The sequence below is a fragment of the Octopus bimaculoides genome, chromosome 16 (genome assembly GCF_046866305.1).
Source record: "Octopus bimaculoides isolate indiv1 chromosome 16, ASM4686630v1, whole genome shotgun sequence".
Lineage (NCBI taxonomy): Eukaryota > Metazoa > Mollusca > Cephalopoda > Octopoda > Octopodidae > Octopus > Octopus bimaculoides.
In genome coordinates, this window is record NC_142943.1 from 45,118,438 (window position 1) to 45,144,062 (window position 25,625).

Consider the following 25,625-nt stretch of genomic DNA (forward strand, 5'->3'; position numbering starts at 1 on the left):
CATATAAAAAGAACTTTTCCTTCCCGGTTAAAGGAAAGCAGTGGAGAGATCTTCCCGATGGATTCAGTTGACAGCTGGATCAATCCCCCATGCGACAGCAGGTGTTCGACATCAACCCACAGGTCAGCAATGCTTGGGTATTGGACGAGTGCATGCAGAACCGTCTAGTCGTCTTGCTCGCATCTCGGACATGCTCGGCTGATAGCACTTCCGTGCCTGTAAAGTTTTTCTCGAACAGGCAAAGCCTCCGGTAACACTGACAGACCAGAGATTTTTGGAAATTATCCATCGGTCCCGGTCCGAAAGTTCTCCAGAAAAGAGCGACTAGCTGGTCTTCTTCGACACCCAAGGTCTCCTCAAGAACATCGTCGCACTTTTCCTCCACTAATACCCTATAAAAAGCTAAAATGGACGTTCCACCTATCGCATTGTCTGATTGGCTGAGAGCTGTGAGCACTTGAAGGCATCCCACTTTCCAAATGCTCCCCTCGGTCTCTGTTTTACCCAGGACTGCAGCTCCGTTAAACAATCTAGTTGCGGAAATAATTGTCTGGTGAACAGTGACTAGACCTGTTCACCGTCAAGAAAGCACTGGCGATGTCGTAGCCTCAACGCATGTCTGTGTATCATCAACCCCGGCATGCCCAGGCCACCACGCAGCGGGTGCTGACAGCAGATAGACCGCCTGATTATCAGGATGCGTCCCTTCCTCAAGAAGCGAAAGAGTATACGCTCCAGCGTAATCAGACAGTGGCCAGGACAAGACACGACAGTCAAGCGATAGTAGATGACGGACGCGATATACGCGTTAGTCACCTCTGCCCGACCTTTTCAGGCTAGCTTTCTTTCGGTCCATTTCTGGATGACAGTGGTCACCTTGCTCGTTACCTCGTCCCAGTTTTTGTCCATCTGGAAGTCGGGACAGAACCAGATCCTGAGCAATTTAACCAGTCCGTCCGTCCAGTGCCCAACGACGCAATTGGACGGCATGGACTTGCTTCTCCGGGTGCTAAGCTGCAAGCCCACTGAGTTTTCTTGCTTAATTGTCGCTCCTGAAACCGCCTCGTAGTCCCTAAGAGCGGTGCCAACTATTTCTATGTATTTATGATCCGACACTACTACAGTGACCTCGTCCGGCATATGCCGATACGCATCTCCCACATCCTAAGTCACGCGGGATGCCTCTCGGTGCCTCTAGTTTGTGTAGTAGTGACTCGAGAGTTAGTACGTACAAGAGAGACGAGAGGGGACAACCTTGCCAGACTGATCGCATGATGTTGAACGACTCTGAGAGGTGACCGTTCACTCTGACCACTGAACTGTCGCTGTGTTTTACAGCGATCCAGCCCTTGAATACAGGCCCGAAACAAACTGCCTTGAGGACCGCAACCAGGTATAGATGGTTGACACTATCGAAAGCTTTAGCCTGTTCTAAATTGATCAGGGCCTCACCGGTGCCAGGTTCTTTAACCACTTTCTGAATGATGTATCGCATGAGGTAGAAGTTGTCGTGGATGGATCTTTTCGGGATGGCACATGTCTGTGCCTCCCCTACCAGATCCTTGACGACAAGCTCCAGCCTCGTAGCTAGCACCTTGGCCAAAATTTTCAACTCTGCATTCAGCGGAGTTATGGGCCTAAAGTTGTCAATACAATCCCCTTGTTCGGGTCTTTTCTAAGCAACTCCATCGCTTCGCGGTTCACAAAACTGGAAATTCTCCCATTCTGTTGCCAGTTGCAGTAAACGTTTGCTAAGAGGTCGCGGAACAAGTCTGGCATGTATGCGTAAAGTCCATAGGGCAGACCATCCAAACCAGGCGATTTATCCTTCGTGCAGCAAGCCATTGCTTCCCATATTCCAAGGAGTGTTACCGGCCTTTCGTAGTGCTCTGCCTCCATCGCCGAGAGCCGCACCAGCCCGTCAAGGTAGGACGTGAAATCCATCCTCACAATTGCTCCCGAACAGTTGAGCGAAGTGCTGCTGAAAGGCCGCACATATCTGTCTCAGATCAGTTATCATTTACCTTTAATAACAAGGATCGGATCGGATTGTTGATTTAATTCCACGCCGTGCCTCTGTCACTTGGGCCCATTGAACGGCTTTCGTCCTTTCGTGTCAAAGTGCTCGTGCTTTAGCTCTGATAACACAACCTTAGTGTTTCGCGTTGAAGAATTGGTTGAGTGCCAATCTCGCTGCGAGCATGTCGGTCACAATGCCTTTCCTAAAAGCCTAACTTCTTGACTAGCTTTGTCTCTACTCTGCTTCTTGTTTCTGATATAGGTACAAAACCGGTCATGTTGAAGAAAGAGAGAACAGTTGCGACCTTGTTACTAATCTGGGACGAAGAACAAAGTCGGGAGTGAATGCCACAAAGCATTTTTTCTGATGCTCTTAACTCAGTCAGCTCTGATCAAAGAGACTTATGATGAAAGGCATTCTAGTTGTGACCTTGTCGTTACCCAGCTCATGTACAGGGAATTTGAGGGAGATTTGGTTGCTAATTCTTTCATTTGAACTAACCACGTAGAGGCTCATTAAAACGCTTTTCCTTAAGCGCAATACATCCGCTAATTTATTCTCCTATTCTCGCCACCCACTTTGAAAATCAATTAGTAATTTTAATATTTGATTTAGCATCATCATCGTCATCGTTATCAACTTCTAGACATTGCTGTCTCAAGTTTTAGGACTCATATGGGACATTACCTGGTTTTCATGGTATATAAGTGACCAAGATCAGTTAAATCAAGAGGGAACCAGGTCAAACTTACATCTCATCTTTGGATAAACTGTAGCGTATTTCTCTCTCTCTCTCTCTCTCTCTCTCTCTCTCTCTCTCTCTCTCTCTCTCTCTCTTATATATACATGGATGCGGACGTAGTGGATAGCAGCTAGTCTTCGGCTGCATCTTTGGACCCTGTGTGTCCACCACTCTGATTGGTTGGTATTGGCGCATTTTGTTTCCTGTTCTATTGCGCGCTAAGGTGCAACCCAACCAATCGCAGCCTTCAGATAAGGTCGCGTGAGACAGCCTTTTCTGAACCCCAGTTGAGCCGACAGTATGGTATAAATAGCTGGCTTTTCATCGTCACAGTTATGTCTGTCTGCTTCAGACCTTCTGAGGTCTAGCCGCTGACCACAGAGCACACAGCCAGTTCCAGCGACGACCGCAGCCACATGGAGAATCGTCAACACTTTCTTCAACAGCTTACTGCAAACTCCATCTTCGTCGCCACTTCCAGCTTCTTAGTGTCTACACCAACTTCTCTACGTACACCCCACCAGCAGCACCCGCACAGGTTCTCTTAACACTGTGAATTGCTTCACCATAGTTAACAGCGAATACAACCTGCGACAACTCCTGTACCAAGTAACCGGCAGCAGCATTGAAGCCTCAACTACTTACACGACATGTTCCTCTCCCTGGCTCTGCTAGGCAGCCTCAACTTCTTGTTACAGCGCCTCAACCACTGTGTACCTTGGATACGAACTGGTATTTTACCATCTTTGTGTCTGGACTTTCTCTCAACGTCCTTATAGACTCTTTTCTATGCTCTGTATTTCTCGCACCTACATACATCCATGTTTGTATACATATACACTTTGCTTACATGATGGCCTGTCTATTGTGTTTATTATGTCGCACTCACACACACAGACACACCTGTTGACATATTAATAAAATCTCTTAAACCTTCTACCGGTTGTGTCTCTCTTTCCCTTTGACACTTATACTCATTTATCCTCTTTTCGTATTGTTATTTGTATCGACTGTGCGATGTGCTAAAGGAGCCATTCCTCGTCACCTCTCCTGATCGCACGGTCGTTACAAAACTATGGGTTAAACAGAGGAGTCTTCAAGTGGTTGCACGACCTGTTATAAATAATTGCCAAATTACCTTCATATCTCTCATCCTACCGTCTTAAAGAATGGTATGTTACATCACATAATGTAGCCTTAGATACACTATCCCCAAAAGGATGGTCATGACTAGAATTCTTCTGATAATAGGTCAGCTTCACCAGGACTAACCTAGCAATAAATAACGCCGATCAGAAGAAGGACACAATAGATAATTTAGTCCGAGACAACATTATCTATGTCACCCTCCCCGTCACCATTATTTTCACTATCACCTCCCCCCCATCGTTATCTTTGCTGCCACCACCATTACCGTTCTCTGGAATATCTATTCCCCGTTTCCACCCCCCTCAACCCCATATCCTCATGCCGCTTGATCTGTTGGAAAGAACAACCAAATTTTCCTCAAATCTCACACTACGGTCTTAGAGATACATGAAGCAATGAAGTTCCTGATATATAAACTAAATTAATAAAGATGTGATAGGCACGGCGGGAACGCCTTTGCTTTGGTCATATACCGACTAGATCAGGGGTGGGATCTAGAAATAAAGTCACTACCACTGCCATCGCTACTGCCGCCGCCGCCACCACCGCCACCCTCACCTTTACAACCGTCATCACCGCCACTACCACTACCACCGTCACTGTAAGTTGAATGTTCAGGTGACCTGAAAAAGTTCATCCGTTCTCCTCGATCTCCTTTTCCACCACCTTGATCTAGATTTAAGAAAGAAAACAACACAGGCGTGCACACACACACACGTGCACACACACACACACACACACACACACACACACACACAGTTGCTCAGAGCATTGTCTTTGGTGCTTAAGTAAATCAGCCCACAAAAACTGGGCTCCTCATGCTGTAAGTTGCTGATCAGTAACCTCAGTTAGCTTTGCTTCAGCAGACCTGTGATTAAACACATTCAAGTCGTGACCACGCCATCTATATTTAAGATAAAAGATATAGTGTATAATCATATGATAAGTATGTTATTCCATGTGTCCTTCCTTTCTTTCTTAATGACAGCAGGGTTTATTTTGAGGTAGACTTGGTTGCTATTTCTAGCAGGCCAGCTGACTAAGTAGAGATTTCCTCTGGTTCGTGAACAAAGAATTATAAAGAATTTTTTTTTTTTTTGTGAAAAAGCACTGAACATAGAATCATTTAGTAACTGGAGTTGTAAATATCACAGTATGGACTGTAATTCCCCATAGAATTGACGAGTGTTTCGTTAGCTCGTAGTGCTAAGTTCCTCCTGCAGAAATTCATAGCTGACCCTTACCCCAAACTTGTCGACAGTCAATACATGGCATTGACAAGGTTTTAAGTAGGCTGAAACGCGTCTGGCGTACTCGTGAGTCACTGATTGGACGATGTTCGCCACACCCCGATATAAACGTACTTTTAACATGTCTATGAAGAGCTTTTCTCCCAGACAAATCTACAGTATCGTGTCTTTCAATAGTGCATATATATTAAATATGGTATACAGATAGCTATTTTAACTTAATGTTCCAGTTGCGTACATGAAGATTTTAGCCAGTCCAAAACGCATTCCTCATGTTCATTGTTACCAAAATATCGGAGGGGGACTGATTTTGTTTAGGCATGTGACTGGTGAGTAAATGCTCTTCAGAAAGCCCAGGTAACCCAAAACACATCTGACATTCTCGCAACTCAATATTCGGATGATGTTCGCCTCTCCCCAAATTATAATGTCTACGAAAAGATTTTTCTTTCAGACAAAAACCATCCACCTTTCAATGGTGTATATACGTTAAGTATGATGTACCAATGGCTGTCTTTAATTTTATGCTGTTTCAGTTGCGTATACAGGCTTGCTTTCCAACCACATGGTTCCGAGTTCAGTACCACTGTGTGGTACCTTCGGCATGTGTTTTCTACAATAGTCTCGACACAATCAAAGCTGTATGAGTGGATTTGGTAGACGGAAACTGAAAGAAGTCCATTGTTTGTCCGTCTCGTTTTGTTTTGTTACGTTTTGGTCGCATTCCTGGCATTCTTGGTCGCGTTCTTGCTGGTGTCTCCAGCGTGGAAACAATATTATCGATAATGGCACGAAATTACGTTTGACATCAGAGCCGATAACTGTGTGTGTATGTATGTGTGTGTGAGTGTGTGTGTGTGTGTATGCATAGATGCATGCGCGTGTGTTAAGAACATATAAGGATGGCAATGAAGGAGACAGTGAAAGAGTCTATAGCCATCGAAGTGAGAAGTTCATAGACACAAGAAAGATATATCAGTTCGTAGTCAATAGCACACGGTAAGTGAAAAACTGTATCAAGACGTCGCGGTCATGATGCTGAGCCAGTTACAGGTACATCTCGTACGTGAAGCCGTGGCTATGATGCTTGTACAAGAGTTCATGCAGGTTGTATATTCGCTGTTGATCCGTGGTGAAATAATTCACGAACAGTGAACTGTTGGAACCTGGGTGAATTGCTTGCTGAGCTGTGTACGTAGAGGGATGATATTGACGATGTTAAAAAGGACATGATGGTGGCGACGAAGAAGGAAGTTACCGTAATTATGTTGAACAAAGTTGGTCTCAACGTGGCTGCTGTGGTAGTGGTGGTGGTGTCGTCTGGCGTTGTCGCTGGAACTGGCTGTGTCTTTGTGGTCAGTGGCTAAACCTTAAAAGGTTCGGAACCAAAGTCCTCGGGACGAGGAAAAGCTGAGTTTTTTTTATAAGGAGCCGTAGGCTAAAGCAGGGTTGTAAACAGGCTGTCCTACGTGATCCTATTTAGAGCCTCCGACTGTTTAAACGCGGCAGTTGGTGCAATCGAGTAAGAGACAAATTGCGCCAATACCAATCAGAGTAGTGGACACAACGGGATCTAAATAGCAGCCAAAGGCTAGCTGTTCCCTGCTACGTTGGAATGCATGAATATATAATAAATGGGAGAGAGGAATTTCACCAGAGTCTATGCTACAGAGGGTTAGTTTGGATAATGCAGTCAGGGAAAATGAATGAAATGGTCATGGTTTGAATGTCTTTCCTCAAGGTTGACCCAAGATTAAACAACAACAATAGCTTATCCGAGCATTAAACTGTTTGTTACGAGCAAAATAACGAATGTCATTTCATTTTGCTGATTAGTAATAATATATACGAATGGGCTCAGTCGAATACACCGACCATTGTATTTGATTCATACTCGATTTTATCGATCTCCGAAGTACAAAAGGCAAAACTGACTACGGCATGATTTGAACCCGGAACACAAAGAACCAGAATATATTCCGCAAAACATTTATGTTAAGCGTGCTAAGGTCTCTGCCAGCTGACTGTCTCACTGCTATTTATTAATTCGGCCAATCATCGACTAGTTTGTATTAAAAATTCTGATGACTAAATGTACTGGCTGCATCGATAGAACATAGGATAAAGTACCTGGTGTTATTTATTCTAGCTCACTGCAATCTGAGTTCAAATTTCATCGACATCAATTTCACTTTTAATTCTTTCGTAGATGGAGGTTGATAAATAAAGTATTCATTAAATACTGGGACGAATATTCTCTCTCTTTCCAGGAACCGACGACATTGCTCCGCGGAAAGGGTCGCTGGAGATAGCTTATAACGTTTTTTTCTTCAGAAATGGTGACAAATTGAGCGAGGCGGTGTAGTAAAATTTTCTCGTAGAAAAACTGAAATAAAGAAAGAAAATGTGCATGATTTATATGGATCACTTAATACGCATGTTGTTTAACCCCTGCTCAAACCTGATTGATCAAAGACATTCCAGCCATGACCATCCAGTCTTTTTCCGATGTGAAAGTAATCCAGGACAATTTAATGTGTCTGTTTTTGGAAGATATGTTGAAATTTGAGGGAGATTTGGCAGCATTTTCTAGCAAGTCGAGTGACCACATAGAGGCGCTTTTGTTGACTCGAGTCATTCTTATCTCGTGTCAAGGGTGTACTCTGTCTGACCAATCAAAATCCTTAACAGTTGAACCAACATGATACACATCATACGGTAGAGGTAGTAGTAGCGACTGGCGATACGACAGCTGGTGCTTGAAGAAAGAGAGGAAGGGAGGAAAGGAAAACTTTTATAAACAATCGGCAAAGCAAAACACCGCCCCCTCTGTCTTCCTTACTAACCACCCTTATCTTGTAATTAACAAGTTTTGTGAATCAACGACTTACAGTGGCTCTCTGTGTAATATAATTTAGTTCTAGTCAGTTTCTTTTGCCTACTTGTGTCCAATCCACGTTGACAAACCCCACCCCTATTCTATATACAATCTTGTTTGTGGGTCACACGACTTTTTTGTTTGCTGTTTTTTGTCAGTCGATTCAACCACCTGTAGTCGTTTTCTTTTTTACTAGCGAGTGCAGAAACTCTGCTAATTTTTCCGTCCTAAACCACAAAAAATTTACAAACCCACAAGAAGCCATGAGTTTGGACACAGACTGTATGACTTTAACGAGGTTCGTTTTAGCAGAACAGAAAAAATATCCTGATGCGAAAGGAGATCTGACACAGTTGCTAAATGCTATCCTAACGGCAGTGAAAGCTGTCTCGTGTGCTGTGAGGAAAGCGGGGATACATAAATTGTACGTAATTATAAATTTTATCTGGTAACCCTTAAGTTTTGCTGATTAAAACTTAAAGACAATAAGTTCATATGTAAAAACATACGTTGTTGAAATGTGAACTGGTTAATATTTTTGATTAAATTATGTATAGATTATTTAAAATAACTTTGTTTATCGAACGATCGAGAAAAACTTTAAGGAAAAGTATCTCTAGTTTTCTTTAGTTTTTTGTCGTTAAAGAAAACCGTTTTTAGTCATAGGGGCCACGAAGTACTTTTTCTTTTATATTCAACATGCTAAACTTAAGCCCACGAAATACATTTTTGAGAGAGTTTTACTTTCCTTGTTTTATCCAACAGCAGCATCAACCGCGTTAGTTTTAAGACTGTAACTACGCTCTCAAATTTTAGTTAGAATGTGACTCGTTATTTTAATATTACCCATGGTATTGATGTATAAGATTTTTTTCCCCTTCCTGTTATGTACTTTTCTCTCGTTCATATTCATCGAAATAAGGAAGTATAATTGTCAAGAGAAATTAAATCCTGCTTTACAATGCTATCCCAAGGGAGAAAAGAAGAAAGACACGTAACAAGTCTTTTGAACTTTAATCATAAACTCAATTTTCTGTAAATATCATATTTGTCTGACATTTTGTGGTTTCTGCGAACCAATGATGATAATAATAATCCTTTCCACTATAGCACAAAGCCTGAATTTTTTTGGGGGAGGGGAACAATCGATTAAGTCGACACTAGCACGCAACTGGTACTTAATTTATCGACTCCGAAAGGATGAAAGGCAAAGTCAACCTCGGTAGAATTTGTACTCAAAACAGTGGCAGACGAAATACTAAGCATTTCGTCCGGCGTGCTAACGATTCAACCAGCTCGCCGCCTTGACGATGATAAGAACAATAATTCTGTCTACTATTAGCAAAAGGGCTGGAATTTTGGGGGATGGGGTAAGTTGATTATATCGACCTCCAGTGCTTGACTGGTACTTTTTTCATCGACTCCGAAAGGATGAAAAGCAAAGTCGACCTAAGCGGAATTGAACTCAAAACATTGACTGACGCAATATCTCTAAGCATTTTTTTCGGTGTGCTAACGTATCTTAATAATAATAATAATTATTTCTAATTTTGACACAAGGCCAGTACTTGACATGTACTTTGATTTATCGACTCCGGAGGGATGAATGACTCTGCTAATCTAGGCTGGATTTGAACTCAGAATTAAAGAACTGGAGCAAATATCGTATGGGACCCTGATCAGATCTTTTTTACTATTACTGGCGATGTTGTGTTTCTTAGTACCGGATCTTTGGGTATATTTACGCTACATACTGTTTATTTCATCTCCTGGTAGATCAACACAGTTGATCTCTCTTACTTGCATTGTCGTCTTCATCTGCCGACTGAAAAGAATATTTTTGTATACAAACATGCACACATTATTGTTGTTTAGCGTTAGACCAACCCTGGTCGAACAACCCTATAATCTAAAGCACTGGTTCTCAACCATTTTTTTTTTTTTTTTACCTCTGGACTCCTTTAATTCCTATTTTACTTCACTGAACCCCCGTAACCATTTAATGTTTAAAACATCCAATTAAATCTTTATAACTAAATATTATTTGGAATCGTATTAAAAAAAATGCTAAAATGTTGTCTTGAAGTATAACCAAATTATTGCATATAAATTTTAACAATATCCCCAAGGCTCATGTGGACCCCAGTTGAGAACCACTGGTCTAAGGCATTCCAACCGTGGCTATCGCGCGATCCCATATTTTCTTTAACAGTACAGCATGTAAGGACTTCGTTGTCTTAAGACAGTAAGGTGTGATCTGAAGGAAATTTGGCTGCTATTTTTAGCATGTCGAGCGAACACGAAGCAGCTTCTCGTTGGCTCATCTCATACATACACTATCTCACACATATATATTCACAAGCAGCCCTCCCCCAGCGCGCACACACACACACACACACACACATTATTGGTACTACTAAAGCAGCACGGTCCCGAACGCGCAGTCGCGCGTCCGCGCTAGCTAGTCTAGAGTGGCCGATCCTAACCCTATCCCCGACCCGCGTGTGCAAATGAATACGTGTTTAGGGTTAGGATCGACCACTCACGACTAGCTAGCGCGGACGCGCGACTGCGCGTTCGGGACCGTGCTGCTTTAGTAGTACCCACATTATTGTTGTGTGTGTGTCAACCCTGACCGAGCAACCCTATGGTCTAAAGCATTCCAGCCGTGGCCATCAAAAGATTGCTCGATCCCGTCTTTCCTTTAAGAGTACAGTATGTAAGGGCTTCATTGTCTTAAGACAGCAAGGTGTTATCTGGAGAAGATTTGGCTCTATATCTAGCATGTCGAGCGAACACGAAGCGGCTTTTCGATGGCTCATCGCACACACACACCTTCTCAAACGCACATATACACGCACGCACACACACTGATTGTTAAATCAAGCCTTGCAGACCTGCGTGGCTGGTGTTGTAACTTCGTTAACTTTGTGGTGTCATAGAAAATTGGGATTCTGGATTTACGTTTGCAACAAACACCTTTGTTGACATTGTCACACATGTTTCGATACATACCAGTTGACACCTCTCACTCACGGTACAAGAGAGCGTAGGGTTGGTCGCTTGGCAAGCTAGAAATGGTAACCAAACCTACCTCAAATCAAACCTCTTCGTTTTGGGATAGCCCGCTTAATTTTTTTCTCTAGTTTAAAGCTGCCGCCACCACTACCACCTGGTCCTTTTGATGCATTCAGGTGAGGTCTTCGATCAAAGAGTGACATCCTCCTCCAATCCACCCAGCAGTCTCGTAGCTCATAAAAAGGGTCATCAATGCTTCCTTGGTTAAGTCACTGAGCAAAATACACAAAAGGGGTAACATACGGTAGATAATGTAGTCCTAAATACTCCCCAAAGGACGTAAAGGCTACGGATGAGATTATTTTGATCATAGGTCTGCTTGATCATAGTTTACCTGGGGTTATATTGAACCACAAGAGATCCTCTAAACCAGTGGTTCTCAACCATTATTTTTTCCTATAAACCCCCTTGATTCCTATTTTACTCGGGTGGACCCCCTTAACCATTCGATGTTTAAAAAATCCTGTTATATTTTTATAATTAGATATTAGGAATTGTATAAAGAATTGTTGAAATATTTTGTCTATTGTAGACGTAGAACTAATTTATTGCACATAAATTCTAACAACAAAATTGGTTAATGCTTACAACTTGACCCGGAAACGAAGATCAGAAACAAATAGTACTACAGGTGTAAAAAAAAAAAAAATGTGTTGGAATCGAATATGAAAAGAAAAAAAAATGCGCGCAAAGCAACGGGAGGGTGGGAAGAGGACCTCGCAAAATTCACAAGATCCGAGTTTTTCCCTCATAGCTTTTAGGAAAATGGGTTTTTTTTTTCAATGAAATTTTACATAAATACCTTTCAAACGGCATACATTACGATTATAAACTAACTTGTGAGGAAAATCTTGAGATGGGGAGAGGACTTTCGGAAAATTCCCAAGGTCAGGATTTTTTCTCGTTATATTCCGAAATCACATTCAACTTTCTACAGATACCCTAAGCGTAATACTACTATACTATGTAGTGTATATTTCTACCCACTTCCAATAATTTTTAATGTTTTGGCTTCAATTCGGTTTCATTTTATCTTCAGTTATTTTTACGCTTTATTCTCATTCACTCGTTATTACTTTCTCTCTCTATCTATCTGTATATATATATATATATATATATATATATATATATATATATATATATATATATATATATATACAGTTACAAGGGAAAATTTCTGATCTTGTGAATTTTCCGAAATCCTCTCCCCACCCTCTTGGAAAAGATTTTCTCCACAAATTTCTTTATAATCGTGATGTATGCCGTTTGAAAGGTATCTATGTAAAATTTCATTGAAAAAACCCCCATTTTCCTAAAAGTTATGGGGGAAAACTCGGATCTTGTGAATTTTCCGAGGTTCTCTCGTTGCTTTGCGTGCATTAACCATTTATATAGACACCCGAAGGTCATATAAGACCTTATGATTTGAAGCGTTCCAACCATACCCTTCCGATCAATTTCTCAGGTACAGCACTCCTAAGACCACATTTACTAATGGTAGGCTGTGATTTTTTAAAGATTTAACTAGTATTTTTAATAAAAAGTGCTATAATACTTTATAATACTGCTCTAAATGGTCGCTCACCCGACTAGAAATAGGAACCAAACTTTCCTCAAATTACACTCTGCCATCTTGAAAAACTGGAAGTGTTCATTGAGCAATGTTGACATAAATATAAAAAAAGGTAGGATTGTCACGGTTGGAAAGCTTTTTATCATCGCCCTGCTCGATGGGACTAAACGACAACAACAATCGATTGAAATAATGCACCCATATGCGTAACATATTCCTTCTATCAACCGTAGATCGATGAAGGATGAATCAAACTGAATAATAATTGTTGTTATTGTTGTTGATGTTGTTTTTAGCCCCAGGTTTTCTTAAACGAGAAGACTCTATGATCAAAAGCAATCCAGTGGTGATCATTCCGCCTTTTGAATGTTCATTTTCTATATTTTTCAAAAAATTATAAGAGTCAGTATCTAACAGCTAACTATTCCTACCTCGATGCTTCGTTGTTTAGCCCCAGGTCAGCTCTTATGATTTAAAGCATTCCAACCATGCCCTTCCGGTCAATTTCCCAGGCACAGCACGCCTAGGACCACAGCAATCCATGTTAACTCAGAGGCGTTCCATCCGTGATTAAACAATCTTTTTTTTTATATCCAACATTGAGATTCTTCAGTGTGTTCTTTTTTTTCTTCTGTTAAGACCAAAGGATGTTATTTCTAGCAGACCGAGCGACCACTAGATATCTTTTATCGTTGTCTCGTGTTCTAATTCTTAATCGCTGTAACATAGCAGCATATTTTATAAGCGTGAAGGAACCATATATAACATGGTTTTATATATATTGCACTACAGTAATCCCTCGATTATCGCGGGTGTTACCTTCCAAAACACCCCGTGATAGGTGAAAATCCGCGAAGTAGAAATAGTACTGTACTGTATATTTTTTGTTATTGTTTTTATAATTTGTATATATTCATTTTATTATAAATGCATCACAGAGGAATGGACGTAAGGTTAAATAATAAACCGCGATATGGTGAGAGATTACTGTGTTATAAATATGTGTGCGAGTGGCTGTGTGGTAAGTAGCTTGCTTACCAGCCACATGGTTCCGGGTTCAGTCCCACTGCGTAGCACCTTGGGCAAGTGTCTACTATAGCCTCGGGCCGACCAAAGCCTTGTGAGTGGATTTGGTAGACGGAAGCTGAAAGAAGCTCGTCGTATATATATATATATATATATATGTCTGTGTTTGTCGCCCCCCCCCCCCTCCACATCGCTTGGCAACCGATGCTGGTGTGTTTACGCCCCCGTAACTTAGTGGTTCGGCAAAAAAGACCGATAGAATAAATACTAGGCTTACAAAGAATAAGTCCTGGGGTCGATTTGCTCGACTAAAGGCGGTGCTCCAGCATGGCCGCAGTCAAATGACTGAAAGAAGTAAAAGAGTATATATATATATATATATATATATATATATGTGTGTGTGGGAACGACCGTGCGAACTCAGAAAGGTGAAATGGTGACGAATGGAAAAACAGAGGACTCCTTTTATTTATACGCGTCACACGGTCGAACACAAAATAATATATCAAATGATGATATACAAATAATGTTATGCTACGATAACATAGATGACCAGTAATGAAAGACCACAACCGTATAAGATGAATAACAGAAATATTTATTCTGGCATTAAAGTGTATGTCTGTGTGAGAGTGTGAATGCGACATATAAGAACATAATCAAAGACAGGCCGTCATACAAAGAAAAGTATGTATGTGAGTGATACATGTATGTTTATGTGAGATATTACAGCAGATAGAAAGAGAGTCAGTAACCGTGAGCATTTATACCAGTTCCTGAGTACACATTAGTATGAGTCTGTATGTGAAGGGAGTTGAGGCTGTGTGTGGCACTGCTGATCACTAGTTGTGATGTGGTGGCTTCCATGCCGGGCCGTGATTCTTGTTATGCAGATGTTCGTCTCTTGTCTGTTTATTTATCGTGGTGAAGCTGAGTCACCTAACAGAATCGAAGAGAGAGATGTGCCGCGGTGGTTTAGTTTGGTGTACATAGAAAGTCGTGTAGACGCTGGTGGAGATTGATGCTGGTTAGTAGTAATCGTAGAATCGTGTTGGTCATGACGATGATGCTGGTTAGTAGTCGTAGACTCGTGTTGCTGATGTGGCGGCGTAGTTGGTGGTCATTGTTGGACGAAGCTGTTGATGTGTCGCTGGCTGCCGCTGCTGTTGCTGTCGTGTGGTACACGGAACAGATCTCAAAGAGAACTGAACCGAGACAAATTTGATGGGTATGAGTTGCTCTATTTAAAGGGTTAAGGGGGCTCCAAGACCGTAGTAGAAAAACACTATCACGTGACCTTATTAAGGGCTGTGATTGGTCAGTTTGCGTTCTGGCGGGAACGGTTCGAAGAAGTTGCCGCTTCGAATATTAATCAGTCACGTGATGACAAGGAGATGGGTTCTCCGCTACGCCCGCGCTTGTTTATATTTAAATGAGAAGAATGGCGATAGCAGTTTTGTATCTAATGGCGATAGGTAGTTTCACTACATATATATAATGTTTGTATGGCTACAACGCAAGTATGTATGTTTGTCTCCCCCCTCTTTCTCTCTCTCTCTGTATATATATGTATATATATAAGTGAGTTTGGAGGGATATAATATCCGAGCGGATACCGTATTAGCTCTCAGTTCAGATCTAGTTAACGGCTATATTAATAATAATAATAAAGAGTATGGAGACTTGTACATCCACAGAATTTATTTTGTAGTTATATACAACATAATGGCCTACACGTGTTTCCGTTGCAGCGACTACTCACTGTTGCAAATGCAGCCTTGCAATATTGTCGGTACGGCTTCATCAGGGTCCATCCATTTGGTCATCCTCGAAGTGAACTGATTGAAGTAAATTTTTGCTAGTAAGTGTTCTGTGGGGCTGGGAGTGTTGTTATTTAGGTATTATTTGATTCTTTCACCCGCACGATTTTCACTAAGAAAAAATAATTAAAAAAACCCCAAAAGACTCGGAATTTTTGTGTGGAATCAAGTACCCTGACCTACTAATATGCTGCAAACTCTTTACTTTTGTTCGGAGAAAAAGGGGGTGGGTGAGTATCAGATCCCCCCCCATATCCCGGAATCATTGGAAATAAAATTTTTTTTTTTTTCGTTGAATGAATTCCGGTGACCTAATATGCTGCAAAACTCTTTTTTGGGTCCGGAAAACGGAGTGGGGCGAGGTGGAAGCCTCGGAATTTATTTATAAGTATGTGCTGTTGACCTCAGCTTCACCCCAGTCAACTTTTTTCAATTAGAGGCAAAAACAATAGCTATTTTATCGATTGGGAACAAATTAGTACTGCTAAGCCTTATCGAGTAGGAGTAATAAAGAGTATGGAGACTTGTACATCCACAAAATTTATTTTATAGTTATATGCAGCATATTATAATGACCTACACGTATTTCCGCTGCAGCGAGCGACTACTCACTGTTGCAAACGCAATTTTGCAATAGTGTCGGTGCCGCTTCATCAGAGTCCGTCGATTTGGTCACCCTCGAAATGAGCCGACTGAAGTAAATTTTTGCTAGTTATTGTTTGCCGGAGGTGGGAATGTTGTTATTTATAAGTATATGCTATTGACCTCAACTTCACCCCAAGTCGCAGTCCGAAGTTAGGAATTGGTCTAAAATATGTTAAGGTCGAGATTATTGCTTTTGTAAAGCTCTTTGTTTCTTTTAACGATTGTGTCGTGCTTATGTTGAAGGCTTCATGTATGTTTATATTCATTTTGGGGTTGGGCTGCTCATAATTTGTGCTATACGTTGGATAAGGCATATGTTTTGTTTGATTTTAGTAATGATGGTTATTAAATATTTTTATGTTTAGGTTATGTTATTCTCTTTGTTATATCAAGCTCAATTGTTTCTGGGGCGTTCGTGTAAACATCTCAGTGCTTGTTCGTGTCTTGTATTAATTAATGTGTTTTGATGTAAATATTTGGTAAAGTTATTCTACGCACATGTCGAGGATCGAATCCACGCTATACCTACATGAAGTCACTACATACTGTATCCGGCATACTTCCACATGTGTGCACCCCGTCCTGACTTTGTTGCCTCATAATTTCCGATATTTTTTCAATGAAATATTCTACAAATACGCTTCAGATGGTAGAGATTTCGATTATGTCGGAATATGTTCAAAACTTTTTTCCAAGGGTTGGGTGAGGAGTTTCGAAAAATTCTCATGAGTCTGATTGGTTTCCTCAAAAGTTTCGAAAAAATGGGTATTTTCGTATGAAATTTTCTCCAATTATGAATCAGTATGTGTAAATTACTATTATATCGGAATTTGATATGGAAAAGGAAACTGGTGAGCACACACATACACACACGCACACATACACTCGCTCGCTCGCGCACTAACGCACACCACAGTTTTGCTTTCGAAATTTCTAGTTTTATTTTGTAGATATATATGATGTATGTCAGTATGTATGTGCACGAGTTCACCAATTTTGTTTTTCATATTAAATTCCGATATAATCGTAATCCATGCTCTGGAAGATATTTATAGAAAATTTCATTAAAAATACGTAAAGAAATTTTTTTACGACAAATTCTGGTATAATCGGAACCTACACCATCTGAAGAGTATTTGTTGAAAATTTCATACAAAAATATCCATATTTCTGGAAGTTCTGAGGCAACAAAATTGGTGAAGGGGTACACATGTGGAGGCATGCTACGTTTCTAATATGTCGTCCTTGTCTTTGTTTAAGATAGTAAGGTGTGATTTAATGGAAATTTGACTGTTGTGTCTAGTAAAAAGCTAACGGCTACGTGAGAGTCTTCTTCAATGTCAGCCGTTTAAAGTGGTTTGATACCTTTAATTTAAGATTTCTTATCGATATTCGTCAGCCAGACGTTCTCACCAGTTTATAAACAGATAAACACATTAACTGACTAGCAATTCTCATAAATATTCCAGGCAGCACACTTATTAAGTCATTACTAACATACTTAATGTCGTGATCTAAGAAATGTTAATTAATTGAAATTTACGCTCGTAGTAACGAAAAGAAAGAATAATAAAGTTAATGATTCTGGTCACTACTGGGTGTCAAAGAAAAAAACAGCCAACTCTGACATTTTAATTAAAACGAAGTCTCCGATTAGGACAATCGCCCTAGCGACTCCATTTGTGTCTCTTTTTAAGGATCTAAAAGTCTACATTAGATTCATCTCTTCCACTTTTTCAAGATATTAGGGTGTAGTTTGAGAAAGATTTAGCTGTTATTTTTAGTGTAAGGCTCCTTCACTGTGCCTATCAGGTTAATAGAGGTCAATAGTATCCTATTTCACGTTATCAGAAAAGCATATCGTTTTATCAGAAGTTTCTAAATGTGTTGTAGTTGTTATTGTTGCTGTTATAGTGGATATTTAAAGCAAATCATGCTGAATTTTTACTGTATTTTACGTTTTTAGATAATTTTTCTCATATTGTTTTTTTATTTTTACATTAAATGCTTTTTCTTACTTTTCCTATCCCTACTCTCTCTCATCTCCCACTCTTACGTCACTAACTCTCTCTCACCACCACGACTACCACCTCTCACTATTCTCTCTTACTCCACCCTATCTCACCTACCCTTTCTTACCTTTCTTTCATGCTCACTCTCTTATCTCATTCTCTCACCCCACTCACGCTGATCTTACTGTCTCTCCCACACTCTTTTACTTTATCTCATCCTCATCCTCTCTCGCTCTACTCTCTATCACTCACACTCTCTCACCCTCATTCTCTCACCCTTGTGTCCCTGTTCCTTTTTTAAAAATACCATTAAATCTCACATATGTAATACAATGATCAACTGAAATTATTCAAGCCATTAATAAACAAAACCTCCCTATTGTGGTGTTTAAAATCTAAAGTCCAGTAAGGAAGATAACTCCAATCAGCTCAGTTAATTGAATTGTTGATCAATATAAAACAATGTAGATTCTTTTATCTTTTACTTGTTTCAGTCATTAGACTGCGGCCATGCTGGGGCACCGCCTTGAAGAATTTATCGACCCCAGTACTTATTATTTTTTTAAAGCCCAGTACTTATTCTATCGTCGTATTTTGCTGAATCGCTAAGTTGCGGGGGCGTAAACACACCAACACCGGTCGTCAATCGTTGGTGGGGGACAAATATATACACATACACATGACGGGCTTCTTTCAGTTTTCATCTACCAAATCTACTCACAAGGCTTTGATCAGCCTGAGGCTATAGTCGAAGGCACTTGTCCAATGTGCCACGCAATAGGACCGAACCTGGAACCGTGTGAATGGAAGACAAACCTCCTACCACACAGGAAAGATTGAGAGAAAACCTCGGTCATGTTTCGATTTTATTAGACCTCATTATATTCTCTACTCAGTTGATAACATTGACAAGTGTTTATCTTATTACTTGCTGGAGGAAGGGACAGTGCCCATATCCTTTGTAACCCCCTCCCCCGACACTGATGAGCTTGCTGCTGCTAATATTTCTCTTGAACCATTAATAGATACTCGTAGAGAGGGAGTTCCAGATGGCTGGTGTTCAGGAAAGGAAGGACAAGACATACTAGTTACTGCGGGGCCTGGCGAGTGGGTGGGGGAGTTCGGACACATCAAGGGTGATGTAACAAAGAGAGACGCTGGAACGGAAATACCTGAGCAGATGTGACATAATCGTAGCTAGTTCCGAGGAGCAGAGACCATTATGGTAGTAGTAGAAAGAACAGAGAGAAGAGACAGTGTACTTATGGGCCAGAGGTGGGAATATGTCTGTAAGTGATTTTGTGCCATTTAGTCGGGAGGCCATCTTTTCATGTGCTTTACACTTCACACAAAAAATATATCGCTCGGATTTTCTGGATTTTCAGTTACGCGAACACTTTACATTACACTACGTTGTAATTGATTACTACGTGGACTGATAGCCAAGTCCGTTAGAGGAGCTTACTATGATAGTCGCATGATTTTCTGAATCCATATTTTATACTACTCATGTATGTATGTATGTATGTATGTATCTGTTGTGTATGTATGTATGTATCTGTTGTGTATGTATGTATGTATGTATGTTTCGGCCAGCTAAATCATCATCGGACAGTCCGACGATTGCTTAGCTGGCCGAAACTTCGAAGTCACTATCAACAACATTCTTGTATAAGAATAATAAATTTGTACTTTATAAAAGTATAGAGTAATCCATCAGATTTTATGATAACTGAGCATAAAAACAAATACATACATACATACACATGAAAGGCTTCCATACAGTTTCCATCTGCCACATTCACGCACAAAGCATTGGTCGGCCCAGGGCTGAAGTAGAAAACATTTGCGTAAGGTGTCACCCAGTGTAACTGAACTCGAAACTACATAGTGGTAAAGGAATTTACCAAATGATGAGGTCAAATATTTCAATGATGAGGTCAAGCAACACTCAAAGATGTCCATTACTCCAGTCAGTATTTACCAAATTTGTCAATTAAATGATCTCATCGTGTTTATCTTTTCTCAGTGTTTTTAGATTTTGAAACACCCCTAGAAGGAGTTTTTATCTTCTCATTGTCTAGATAATCTTAATCGGTCGAAGTTTTCCCCTTATTACATTATTTTGCCTACAGAACTCTTTCTTGAGGTAGTTGTTCTCAGCCCCATGTTGCTGACCGAAAGAAAGCAAAATGAAGTTCACTTGATAATCTCAAGAAGCTAACGAAATAATCCCTAGCAGTTTACCAGGTGAATCATATTACACGTTACAATTCCAAGGGAGACGATCATTGCGATTCCGTGATAACTGGTCCATGAAGGTCGTCTCCCTTGCAAATTTGAACTTTTGAACTTGTATTTATAAGTATCATGTCAGCCCCCCACCATCTTGATTAACGAACCAATTTTTTAAAACTCTGGTCTAAGAAATTTTGCTATCTGATGATAAACGATTTTTATGCAGATAAGTACTTCGTGAGTACTGAAATATAAACTAATATAAAATACAATAGACCTACAATGCTCCTATATCGAAAAATAAATTCTATTGAAAAACTTCCTTTGAATAAAATTATATATAATTCAATCAGATAATAAATAAAGCGGAGCAGGCTTGGCTGTGTGGTAATGAAGCTCGTTTTGCAATTACAAGGTCTCCGGTTCATTCTCATTTCATGGTACTTTGGGCTAATGTCTTGTATCTCCTGGCTGACCCATACCTCCCATGAACTTAGTAGACGGAAACTGTGTAGAGAACCGTTGTGTGTGTGTAGAAATGTGTGTGTGCAATTCGGCCTAAGACACCGATAGAATAAGTGCTAGGCTTACAAAGAATAAGTCTTGGGGTCGATTTGTTCGACTAAAACCTTTCAAACAAATAAAAGAATATATATATATATCATTTGTGTCCAGACACAATAAAGTATGGGATCTTTGTGATTTGACGGGCAACATTTTTTTTTTGTAGTGTTTTTGGTACCGAAACACTTTCAAACTTCGAATACTTGTATATTTTGTGTTATAGAACAGATAAAAAATTTTGTATTCTAAGTTATTTCATGTAAAAAAATTGTCGTATTTCGGTAATTTCAACCAATCACTGACGTCTATTGAGGTGAAAACAATTATGCCGTGGAATGTAAACAACGGTGTTACGGGATTTTTTCCCTTGAATAAAATTAGTGCTGTTGTTTGTCAACAAAAACTATCCGTGTCACTGTTATTTATGACATCGTTCGTGCGTTTGTACTGGTTTTAGCTTTAGGGTTTTAGGGTTAGGGTTCGGGTTTTAGAGTTAGGGTTATGATTATTTTTGCCATAACCTTAACTCTAACCCTATAATTCATAACCATAACCCTAACCCCAACCCTAACCCCAATCCTAACCCTAAAACCCGAACCCTAAAACCCTAAACCCTTACTAGGGAATAATGATATAATTAAACAGGGAATAACACACTTGACACCGAACAGCACTAACTGTATTCAGCTGAATAGACGTCAGTGATTGGTTGAAATTACAGAAATACGACAACTTTAACATGAAATAACTTGCGATGTACAATTTTTTGTTAAGAAGGTTAAGAGAAGAAATTGTTTTATATGACACATTCTACCAGTGTCCCAAGTTTGAAAGTGTTTCGTTAAGAAAACAAGTGTTGCCCGTCAAATCACAAAGATCCAAAATATGCTTCAACACACGAATTCACATAATCTTGCAAATCAAATAAAAAAACGAAATGTGTGTGTGTGTAAGAGAGGGAAAGGGAGATAGCCAATGTACTTCTTTAAAAAAATTCAGTTTGTTTTTTAACGATATCGTAGTTTGTGTTGTACATTTATATCTTCTATTACCACGGGTTGTTTCGAGATTTCATCGTCACAATTTGTCAAACATACACATTAAAATTAAGTCAAGTTGGATAGGATTCATTGCGTTATACGTAATTAAGATTGAGTATGTGCTTGAGTGTCAAAGTGTGTGTGTGTGTGTTTATCTTTTTTTTTTTTTTACTTCTGTCAGTCATAGAACTGCGGCCATGCTGTGGCACGCCTTGAAGAGTTGTTAGTGGAACAAATCGATCTTGTACTTATTCTATCGGTTCACTTTACTGAACCACCAGGTTACGAGGACGTAAATAAACCAACACTGGTTGTCAATCGATGTGGGGATGGGAGAGGGGCAGATACACACACACACACACAATGGGCTTCTACACCGTTTCTCTATAAAATTCACTCACAAAGTTTTTGTTGGCCCAGGGCTATAGTACAGAACATTTACCCAAGGTGCTGCACAGTGGGACCGAACCTGAAATCACGTGGTTGCATAGCGAGTTTCTTAATCACACAACCACGCCTGCACCTGCATCATGCATATATGGATGGCTGGCTGACTGACCTGAAGAGGTCAGAGATGTGTGACGATAGTGCGTGTGTTCATTTGGCAAAAAAAAAAAAAAAAAATGACTGTCCCGAAATATAACGATTTCTGTTTCAACATACGCTTTCACATCAGGAATCTTGCAAAACAAATTCATATACGTAACGATGTGATGAAATACTTATCGTTTTGAATAGCAAAGTATTCCAGTATTGTTATTTTAAAGTAGATTAAGGACTCGTAAGTATAGTTATTATTACATCGTGTTGAATTATTGACTATATTTACTATGAAGCGGATTTTAGTCCTCAAGCTAGGAATGTACGACACAGAACACTTTGATATTTAACATGTACTGTATAGTATTTTATCATTTTTAATAGTTGCAGTCGTTCAACTACGGTTATGCTGGGGGGGGGGGGGTCCCTTTTAATAGTTCCTTACTCGATCGTATCGACCCCAGGATTTCTTTCAGTTTCTTGTTTGTTTTATCGAAGAAGAAAAGGACAAAACAAAAGAAAAATTCCCGAAATATTGAAAACAAAATATGAAATTCTTGATATGACTGTTTAATTATGGTAATGTTGAGATATCAAAAGATTTAGTTTAAAAGCAGAAAAATAAAAAGGAAAGGAAAATCCGCGAGACTACAAAAACAGCTGTGTGGTTTGTGCGAGTTAGTACAATGTTTAATGATGATCCGGTATTCATTGACAATAAACCAGGAAATATTAGACGTAGTAACTTATGTTAGGAGTGACATATCCTGGTAGTTAGTGTTTCAATTAACAAAAGAAAAAAAAAAGGATTGGTGGGTACAGACTGTTCATATCCTTTTCACACAAAGTCTTGAGGAAAAAAAGCAGTAAACAGGTTGGGAGAAGACGGAATGATAAAACAACAAGGAGGATAGTATTGATATCGATGTATAGGTTCGATCCTACCTCGTTATAGATTGGACCCGTTTTCTACTGCCAAATAACTGAATCAATGGGGACTCAACATGAACAACACCGGTTTTAGACATGTATAAACATTGACTCATTCGTGCGCACACGCACGTACATTCACACACACACACACACACACACACAGAGCGCCTGATAGGTTGCTTAACGGTGAGTTCAAATATCGCCGAGGTCAATTTTGCCTTCCATTCTTTTAAGGATTAACAAATAAACTACTAGTCATTCACTGGAGTATCTTGCTTCTCTTTTCCTTTCCATCTGTCTGTCTGTCTTCTAGAAGAAATCGGCTGAAGTCAGACCTGTAGAGTAATGGGCTCCTCTAGGTCAAAATATACTCAAGATAATACTGTATGCCATCTTGGCGCCTCTATGACTCCATCCAGGAGTCGAAGGCAAATATATAAATACGACAGCCTTTTGCATAGTTTCCGTCTCCAAAATTCGTCTCGCAAAGTATGTATATTACCTATGGTGCCAAAATGTTAACGGAAGCAGAGACAACAAATTCAATGATCATGAAAATAACTCGTGGTATTTCTTCATCCCGAGTCACATACAATCGCCCTTGTTACTATCGCTGGATCCCCGTCGGTTTCGACGATGACGACCTACTTGTGTGATCCACTGAATTACCTGCACATGAATTAACATGTATGTGGTTGAGTATTCTGAAGACACAAAAAGCCATAAAGTAATTTTCTGGCAGAATCAGCGTGACAGTGTGATGTATGACAAAGCTGTACTTTTTGAATTACAGAACACAAATCACCCAACCGATTGCTATATACTTTCCGTCTACTCAATTCATTCACAAAGTATGAATCGATCCGTGATTTTTCAAAATGATATTTGCTCAAGAAACCACGTAGTGGTATCGAACCTGGCCCTCGTGGTTGTGAAGCGATCTTTTTAACCTTTTCAATATACCGCACCTATATTCACAAAAATGCATATGGAAAGAGAAGGGGAAAAACACCAACAACTTTGAAAGATATTTATTATTGTAATGTGAATAGAATTCTAATGGAAGATATATTACAGAAATAGCTGGAAAGTTGCTTAGCGGTTGTCAGTGAAGGTGAAGGTCATTTCTTGTTTGTCAAGATAAAGGTCGTTCAGTGACCAGTTTAATCTAAGTGAAGGTCGTTAAACTACCCAAACTTCTTTTGTTCATGACAGCAATCACTCCATCTCATTTATGTTATATTTCTCTCCTCCCACTCCTCTAGTCATCTTGTACTTTTACTTTTCGCTCTCTGCTACTTTCGCATTCTTCCCCCCCCCATCTCTCTATTTTTAACGCTTCTCCCCTCTGTCTGTCTTTCTATTTCTTCCTCTTCTTCTCTGTCTCCTCCTCGTCATCTCGTCCTCCCTGTCTTCCTCTCTCTGTCTCTTTCAATCTTTATTCCTCACCACTCCGTCATTATCTTACTGTCTCTTCCTCGCGTCATTCGCACCCTTCCTCATCTCCCTCTTTCTCTTCCATTTCTTCTCCTCTTAACACACACACTCACGCATATAAATTCGCACGTATACACCACATCTGTCTCTGAGTCCAGGCACCATGGAGACTGATTACATGACCTTGACACGTTTCTTACTCACCGAAGAGAAGAAACATCCTCATGCAACGGGAGTTCTAACCCAGTTAATCAATTCGATTCTTACTTCAATCAAGGCCATTTCTGCTGCCGTTCGCAGAGCGGGTCTTCGAGATTTGTAAGTTTATTTTTCATCTCAAAAAGTTCTTAAAACTATCCACATATACACACACTGCGCACACAGATATGTATATATGCATGCATGTATGTATACGCACACACACATACACACTAAAAGTGTTTTCTTTAAACGCAGAAAAAAAAAGGGTTACTAGCTGGTGGAGTGTGGCTAGGGAGATTTGGCTGTTATTTCTAAAAGGACGAGTACTACTGGAAAAGTTCCCCTGTTAACAAGTATTGACCCCGTGGAATGAAGAGTTAAACAAGGTCCTGATGAAGACCAAAAAATGATAGTTATAGAATATTAAATTAACGTCTCAATAATATCTTATTAATATTGGTTTCATATTTTGGCATCAG

At 40.0% G+C, this 25,625-nt stretch overlaps 1 protein-coding gene across 2 annotated transcripts in view; it reads left to right on the forward strand.

Moving 5' to 3' along the window:
- The first annotated feature begins 7,867 nt into the window (after positions 1 to 7,867).
- The window catches only part of LOC106868967 (fructose-1,6-bisphosphatase 1), a 32,432-nt gene continuing 14,674 nt past the window's right edge, over positions 7,868 to 25,625 (forward strand). Inside the window, exon 1 of one of the 2 annotated variants that reach the window (XM_014914445.3) lies at positions 7,868 to 8,463. In XM_014914445.3, the coding sequence (XP_014769931.1) occupies positions 8,303 to 8,463 (161 nt within the window). In that variant the 5' untranslated portion in view covers positions 7,868 to 8,302. Of the gene's footprint in view, positions 8,464 to 24,712; positions 25,264 to 25,625 lie in introns of those variants that run through there. The other variant, XM_014914446.3, reaches the window with a different exon arrangement.